The sequence below is a fragment of the Magnolia sinica genome, chromosome 17 (assembly GCF_029962835.1).
Source record: "Magnolia sinica isolate HGM2019 chromosome 17, MsV1, whole genome shotgun sequence".
Lineage (NCBI taxonomy): Eukaryota > Viridiplantae > Streptophyta > Magnoliopsida > Magnoliales > Magnoliaceae > Magnolia > Magnolia sinica.
This window is the reverse complement of record NC_080589.1, coordinates 167,477-176,309: the sequence shown is the minus strand read 5'-3', so window position 1 is coordinate 176,309 and position 8,833 is coordinate 167,477. Positions and strand designations below refer to the sequence as shown.

General features: G+C 37.8%; 2 protein-coding genes across 2 annotated transcripts; one reads left to right on the top strand and one right to left on the bottom strand.

The window, feature by feature from the left end:
• Positions 1–553: 553 nt before the first annotated feature.
• Positions 554–1,134, bottom strand: LOC131231726 (protein RADIALIS-like 4). The gene is made up of 2 exons (XM_058228028.1): positions 833–1,134; positions 554–691 (listed from the first exon to the last, which is right to left on the bottom strand). Exons 1-2 carry the CDS (start codon positions 1,132–1,134, stop codon positions 664–666), a joined length of 330 nt encoding a protein of 109 aa, XP_058084011.1. The 3' UTR covers positions 554–663.
• Positions 1,135–4,458: 3,324 nt separating this feature from the next.
• LOC131231313 (ATP synthase delta chain, chloroplastic-like) lies at positions 4,459–7,466 on the top strand. Its single transcript, XM_058227467.1, has 2 exons — positions 4,459–4,650; positions 6,323–7,466. Exon 2 carries the CDS (start codon positions 6,323–6,325, stop codon positions 7,103–7,105), a length of 783 nt encoding a protein of 260 aa, XP_058083450.1. The 5' UTR covers positions 4,459–4,650; the 3' UTR covers positions 7,106–7,466.
• Positions 7,467–8,833: the final 1,367 nt, after the last annotated feature.

Genomic DNA, 8,833 nt, shown 5'->3' with positions numbered 1-8,833 from the left:
ACCTAAGAGACGGTCCAGTGATGTGATGTAGATACCAACGGTTCATGGAAGTTATAACTGGGTAACTTTTGGAAATGTAGTGAGCCCATGTAGTCAAAGGTAACTGACGTGTTATAACTACCCTGGCAGGCTCTGCAAAAATGCAAGTGTCCCTTTATATTCATAACAATATACGATCATCTCATGCCTCTATTTTTGGGATCCACGCCGTTCATAGGGATGTCCACATCCTTATGGCTTGTATCCTAAAATTGAGGCTGGCTCACTCATCAAGTGAGCCACACATGCAAATTATTTTTTTTCTCTCTTTACAGGGTCATCATTTTAATAACCATCCATTTCATTTCTCTGTACATGTGTGGCCCACCAGAGAGATTCCATTTCTTAGCCTTTCATTTTTGCTCATATCTTTATATAATATAAAATCTAAATAACCAGAGATCCTTTATATTAGACATAGATGTAAACAGTAACAAGCAACACAAAAGGATAACTAAAACTACCTGCACCCAGTACTACTACACTAACAACAACAACAGCTACCGTCAACACTACCACTTCTACTACAACAACGACAGCTACCATCAATACTACCACTTCTACAAAGGACTAAACTACTGCTAAGGAAGGGATTGCAGAAGAGAGGTGGCCACATGACTCAGCTCACTGTAACTTGAGATACATCAGTTGCCTGCATGAAAAGAGAGCGCATTAAAAACACAAGTAGGTGAAATTGAAATCTTGTATGATTTTAGTAAATCAAATGAAAATTGATTCAATCAATGTTGGTATATATGCAAGTGCATTCATACTACTTGTCTAGTATATAAACCTGTGCTGGTCATCGTCTTCCTCATTGCTACTGTCATCATCAGTTGGAATAGTGGGCTTGTACTTAGGAAGAGGGACGAGACCCGCCTCGATGCACTTCAAGTCCTCAACCAGCACTTGGTAGTGACGCTTCACTTCCTCTACAGTTTTTCCTCCCACCATGGAAGCTACATTCTCCCAGCGGTTGGGAGTGTCCTTATCGAATATGGCTATTGCAACTTCGAAGGTTTTGTTCTGCTTGGCTGTCCATGATGATGAGGATGGATATGTAGAGGAAGAAGACTTCAACGAACGCGAGCCCATTGAACGAGCTTATACAAACAGCAATGCAGAGGATGGTGTTTTCATGCAAGAGACTGAAGAAGTGGTCTCTATATATATCTCTATGGAGAGAGAGAGAGAGAGAGAGAGAGAGAGAGAGAGAGAGAGAGAGAGAGAGGACAAAAACAAAAAGTTCAAGTAGGAAAAGGACAGAAGTTTTAGTGGTGTTGGATTTTGAGCGATAACTGATCTGAGGGGAAGGCGTTTCTTGTTTCCGTTTTTTTTTTTTTTTTTTTCTTCCCTGAGACGTTATTCATGCTTTTTACAGAAGCTGTTTGTGTTGTGTAAGGCAAGGAGGTGAGAGTGTCCTGAGAAAAACGTTTCTACCAAAACAAGAATGAAACAACCATCCGGTGGGCTGTTTCCCCCTGTTTCCACCAACCTCTTCTTTCTTTTCATTCACTATCATCTATTTGCCTCGCTACTTGTTTGGCCACACTGTTTCACGATTTGAAAACGCTAAGCAGCATTTGGATGTATTGATAACTTAATATAATCATGTCTTCCATTTCATGTGTATTTGGGCATGTAGACACGGTTCTCTCGTTCTTCTGCATTTGAATGGCACCTCCTGGACAACGTTTTCCTTGGAAACGTACTGCAGGAACATAGGGTTCTTAAATGTGAGCATGATCTTTCCTGGCATGTAGTGTTGGGTTGTATTGGGGGAATATAGTTGCAATTAGGGGCGTAGAATAGACAACTACATTGGACAACATAATATTCAATATTTAGGACAGTCTTGTTTAAATGGATAACCTTCTCCGATGTGAATGAAGCATCCAAACGCATCTCAGGCTCCTTTGAACGAAGCATCCAAACATTAATCCCTAAGGACCCTTGTAATTGACTGTAATGAATTGTAAAAGTATGATGATTACAAATTATAGTATTTGTCTCTTGGTTGATGTGTAATTTAAATGAGAATTTTTATGTTTAGATGAATGTAATGGTGATACTTTTGTATTACTGAGGTGTCAAATTAATGGAAGAAGAAAATATATATTAAATCTAATGTTAAAAAAAATAAAATTCTATTACAACATAAGGTAAAATTTATAATAATTATAAATTCTTTTACCTATCTTTTATTATGATGTAGTATTTGACCGTAAAATAATAAAATTATAATGATAATACTTTTACATTACAATATTATCAAATCATGCTAAGAAATTTGAATCAAGTGCATGTGGCACCCTTGTCAATTGGTTTGGGTAGCTTCTTGTCACGCAAGGACGGAGCAGACCTTGTCTGCTCTTTGTCAATTGACCTGGACATAGGTTCCACTCCAACTCAATCCTGCTGCCACGGTCTAGGATCATAGGGGTCCATGTCTAGCCCATTCCAAGAAAGGGAGGTGCGAGGTCATGAGCCCAACACAACTTGCTAAACTCATGTGCTGGGAGGCCAAATTTAGCCGTCCATCAAGCGGTTCTCATCCAAGAATCACCTTTTCATTAAAGCTACTTTGCTCATTAAATGAACCATGATGTTACATACATTTCATTTCATTGGTAAAGCACGCATGCCTAAGCATGCATGTGATCATAAACAACCATTTAGATCCTGAACATCTATAATCTTCAAAACATATAATTTAAATAACAATCGAGAACCATCTTCTTCCTAACATGCCGCTTATCCATCTCATCTACACCATGCAAAAGGTGGGCTAAGATTACCCATTTGGGACATTAGCTAGGTTGATTCTCTCACTAAATGGACCATACTTTATATGTAGGTATGTATGCATGTATGGATTGAGTTAGGTGATCGGCCGTGGATTCATTCAAACAGTGTCTTGGTGGATGAGCTGACCTGAATTTTTGTGAAAGATGATCTTCATGGTGGGGCCCACAAATATTTCAACTTCGTACCTTTAATCCTCATGTTTTCACCCCACTTGAGTACTGGATCTGCTCATTTTTTAACCCATGTCTTAAATTGCTCTCACAAAACGGATGGACAGAATGAATTTCTTGCCAATATCATGGTGGCCCCACCTAGGTTTTCACCGCTTTCGCAGGACATCCGCGGATTTACTGCAAAAGGCTTTCGCAGAAACCCGTGATGTTTTTGGGAAATCCAACATGTCCATCAGTTTTGCAAGATCACGTGAGCCCATAACGGACGGAAATCCAAATCTCAGGTGGGCCACACGATAGAGGATTGAATGTCCACCGTTGAAACACGCCTGGGGCCACAGAATATTTGAATCAGTATAGTTTTTATGTTTTCAGTTCGGAATTATGATATGAATGGAATGGATGGTATATATATTACACGGTAGACCCAGGAAGATTTCAACGGTATGAATTTACCTATACACGTTTTCCTGATGTACAGCTCACTTGAGTTTTGGATTTAGATTATTTTTGGGCCATCACCTAAAATGATCTTTTAAAACTGATGGACGTGATGGATTTCAAATAAACATCACGTTGGAAGTTACTGCGAAAGCCTTTCGCTGAGAATCCGCGTCCAATAAGAGGGGATATTCCGAAGACATGCGCTGCAGGCGATCCGCGTCCAACTGAAATCCATCATACCGAGTAAACTCAGTTGGCCCACTGTGAATGTATTTGATTTATCCACGCCGTCCATACATTATTTTAAATCATTTAAGGGGTTGAGTTTAAAATTTAAGCATATCCAAATCTAAAGTAGATCATATCACAGGAAACAGTGGGAATAATGATTTCCACCGTTGACACTTTTATAGGCTCCACAGTGATATTTACCTGTCATCCAACCTTTTCATAAGATCATACAGATGGAAGGTAAAATTAATAACTATAAGATTGATCCAAAAACTTCCATGGCTCCCAAGAAATTTTTAACGGTAAACGTTCAATTTACACTGTTTCCTGCAGTGTGGTCCATTTAAACTTTATAAATACTTTGTTTTTGTGCTAAATCACAAAAATCATCCGGCAAAATGGATGGACTGAGGGGATAAAATAAATAAATCACGGTGAACCTTACAGAGTTTACTCAGTACGCTAAGCAATTAGCATACTGAATTATTCAGTACGCAACCACTTCCCGTCCAACTAGCCTCTTTCCAAGGTGGACACGTGTCAAGTAATCCTTGGAAGGAAAGGAGCGTTCCGGCTTCTCTAAGCCTCTCGTTTCTCGACCACTCACAATGCATGGATGGATCGAAATAGAACGATACGAATGGATAACGAGAGAGACAGGGAGAGAAAGTGGGAGAGCTGCTGCTACTCGTTTCTCATCATCTGTTTAGGCCTTTGTGTGTGTGTGTGTGTCTATATATATATATATATATATATATATATATATTATCTTCTTGGAATTATATCAGGATTACACCTTATCTATGATATTCTTGTTTTACGCGTAAAAAAAGAAAAGAAAAGAAAAGAAAAGAAAAATCCCACCCCATCACCAACTGCCACCTTCCTCTCATCTCCTCTGTTTTCTTGGAGCCGTCGGTTCGCCGTTTTCCCTGAAATTGGAATTAAAAAAAAGGTATTATTCTGGTTCTGGAATTTGGCTTCTTCTTCTTCTTCTAATTCCTTATTTTCTTTATCAAATGTTCATCACTTCCTCCAAAGTGGGAGTTCTTTTCTTTCTTTCTTTTTACTCTTGACAAATTAAGCCCTGCTTTACTTAGCAGCAATAAGAAAAAGGTTTTTTTTTTTTTTTTTTTTAAACAAAAAACACAAAAAACAAAACATTGTTGTAAAATCCCCCTTTTCATGTGCTGGATTCGTGGGTTCTCAAAGTTTATTCAAAATCTGATTAGGTTACTTAAAACGGGGACATTATTAATAATTTGTTAAAAGAAAAGAACGAAGAAAACAGAGAGGTTCTTGATAGTTGGAGAAACTCTCCTTCTTTGAGCTTTCTTTCTTAAATAGTTGTGGTTAGCATGGCCTCCTGTTTGTTATCGGCCACTAACTAATTAACTTATTACCACCTCTTAATTGCATCCAGTTTGGGTTAACCTTGCAATTCATGGCATTCTTCCAACATCCAGAATATTAATATTTCTTAATTATTGGAACTGAGACCATGAGAAGAAGCCGCAACTCACATATGAACACAAGCACATACATTAATATTAATATAATAATAATAATAATATTATTATTATTATTATTATTATTATGAAGATACCTCGTTTCAACACTGGGGTCATGGTGTCGATTCCCTAGTGGGGGTGGCTAACATTGGAGTGTGTACTGATAGTGGGGTGTGTACTAACAAGTTAACCAAGAAAAAAGAAAAAGAACAAAAGCACATATATTATTAGTCGAAGAGTTGTTGCTCTTCAAACTATCCTTTTTTATTATACTGAAGTGGTCATCTTTGAAGATAAGTTGGATGAACAGTCACAAACTCCTTTTTATTTAATAAGAAAAACAGTGGGGGGAAGGTCACTGATTTTCAAAATTTATAAAACATCACCAAGTGGTTATCTCAATTAACTAATGTACTACGAGTGTGGAGAAAAGGAAGGAGAGGATCATCATCTCCTTCCTATACAATAAGCCCTGAACCAACATGGAGGTTTTTTAAAAAATAAAAATAATAATAAAAAAAAACCCCCCCACTTATAAACCGGAATAAAATTGATAATAGTGAAATTTCTTTCTCTAACAACTCAATTGGTAAACTTACACAATATAGCCAACTTACTAAAATGGTAAGTTATAATCCATCATACATCTTTTATTTGACACCACTTTTTTGAAGATGCATAGAGGTCATGAGGAATAGCTAATTGATCTGTTTAGGCAGCTTAATTGGAAGCAAGCTGTGAATTCTTTATGCACTTCCTAGACTCTGAAAACATAGATATAGAGAACCTGGCAATGGAAGGGTGAGAAAAATTCCATGTAATGGGTTGTTATGTTTGAGTTTTAGGTAGTAGGCTTTCCATGTCCATAGACAAATAAGCAATATTCTAAAAACCATTACTACTATTAACTATTGAAACAAGATAGTTTGCAGTGCCTATGTGATGTTAATGGGTTCTCTTATCTTGAATGGTTCTATAATATGTTTAGCATCAATAAATTAGATGCTTGAAAAAATGCGCAGATCGATAACCACTTATACTGCTCAATCCTTGTACTTGCATATGCAAAAGACACCTGTGTTGTATCATTGAACTAACAAACAGAGCTTTTGGCAGATGAGTACTATCTTAAATCAATCCATCACACCCCACAGGCAGCCATCATTTCCTTCAAAAGGTGCCACTTCTCAGGATATATCTCAACATGTTCCAATGATTCCCTCGTTTCATGAATCACAATCCTTAAGGGCATTACAATCATTGAAGAAAAATACATTAACTACCACAAGTGCAGGAGCCAGGAAGGAAGAATCATTCTCCAAGAATACTGAGGTTGATTTTGAGAAGCACAAACTAAATGGGATGCTTGATTCCATCACTAATGGTGTTTGCAAAGCCCCTCAGTTGTTTAAGAGTGAAGACAATTTCAATCTCCTAATGCAGCCCATCACCCAGATTGAACAGTTGAAAATACATGATATTGTGGCTAGTGATGCTGAATTCAAACCCTTCAATCTGAGCTTCTTCCATTCCCTCGTGGAGAATGAAAAGAGTAATCTGATAAAAGATGTCATGGGAGAGCTTGACCTTTTCTCTGCTAAGCAAAATGATGTTCTGGTAGTGGCTGTTTCTTCCGCTGTGAAGCTCGAAGGCAAACAGCTGGATCAGATTGCAAGGAAAATGCAGAGGATGACTGGTTCCGATAATATGAGGCTCGAAAACACCGTTGATCCATCACTAATTGCTGGGTTTGTCATTAGCTATGAAAAGGAAGGGTCACATGTGATTGATCTCAGTGTGAAAGGCCAGTTGGCTGAGCTGGTAGCCAGAATTGAATCTACGGATCAAAGGATTGTAGCGCTTGCTGAAATGAATACTTCTCTTATTCGTGAAAGCTAAGTGCTTTTGCCACATTTATTGAACACCTCTGTCAGTATACAAGCCTATGATGCTATGCTGTCCAGGTCTCAAATTTTGACGTCGGAGATAACATGCTCTCTCTATCTCGCTCTCTCTCTCTCTCTCCTCTTTCTTTTTGCTCCATCGGCCATTTAATATTTTATCGCCAGGGTTGGAAGATCACTACTATATGTGATCAGATGCTGCTATAGCGATAAAAGGGTACTTAGATTACCTGGAGTTGTGGGTTTTGTAGTCTCAGTATTGACATTCATGTTGTTGTTGGCCTTATGGACTTCCTATTTAAAATGATTGAAGAAAGCATGTATAATATTTTAGTAAGAACTTACTATTTGAACCATAGCATTGCAAATTTTCCCATCTCTGTGAACTCGGGTGATCCATTTCCAGTTAAATATTCACGACAGATCATCTGTATCAAAACTACCAACTGACAGCTGACAAGAAGAGTTTTAATATAGCACTTAAGATGGTATTGATAGCACATTAATAACTTTTTCGGAGTGTATAGTATGCTAGCATGCTTGCGTTTGCAGCATAACATCCTTACCTCGTCCATCCATGCATGTTACAAATGAATGGCTTCCTTCGTGGGCAGTTTCTTTTTTTCTCTCGTATTTGAAATATACAGAGTTTCTGTTACAGTGTACAGATTGTGGAGTTCCCTTACCCATTACCTACTGTATTGAGTAGAGAGGGGTAGGTGGTAAGTTGCTTGATTAGTTGGCTGGTAAGAATCAATTTTGTGGAAAGAAATGTGGACGGTCACTGCAAGATCAAATTGAGAGAAGATTAAAGACATCAAAACTGGTTTACTGGACACAGGGAAGACCGTGAAACAATAATGAGAAAGATATTCCTCCTCAAGTAGTCGAAACGTTAAATCCAAAAGGTAGTTCTTCTATTCAAGCAACTTCTAAAATAAAAATAAGAAATCCCAAAAGATTAAATTTGGCAAAAATAGAGTTTCTTGTGAAATAGACGTTCATGACCTGTTAAGTAGGTTAGTTGACCCCGGAACCGTGGTTACATAAATATTGATAGGTCACGTGTTTCGTGATGATTCCTAGATCAAAAGTTACGGCTATTTTATGATCAACATTTCAAACGACAATTTCTCCATATCGGAACAAATCTCTTCAAACCACACATGTCTAGGACTTAGTTACATCATGCTCTACCTAGAACAAGGTTTAGTTTTGATGAACTACTTCTTCTTTCGTTTGTGGTTCTTTTGATCTAGCCATGCTAAGAGTGCATATCCTACATCATTTACACATAATAAACTTGAAACAATGACCTATTTGTGCTGGCTATGATATAGTCAGATCAGAATGAAACTGAATGTTTGCAAGTCCTGATCTTAAAACCACAAGTGGGAAGTAATAATCTCCAGAGTCGGCCATTGGTTTCGCCACAAGGGTGAGTGGATAATCATGAAAGTAAAAGCCATACAAATTTGAGGCTGCCCAAAGAAGTTAACCTTCTGCAGCCGCAGCTGAAATACAGTAGGTTTACTTCATTTGGCTGTACAAAACGCATGTATATTGGTCCATGATGTTTTAGTTCTTAAATTCTGTTGCCAGAGACCCTTATTAAGTTATGCTTGTATTCTTTTTCCCCTTTTCCCTTTTGCTTAAATAGGGCTAGAAAGCATTCTACAATAAAGCAGATGCAGAAGTAAACCAACATAACAAATTGCAATGA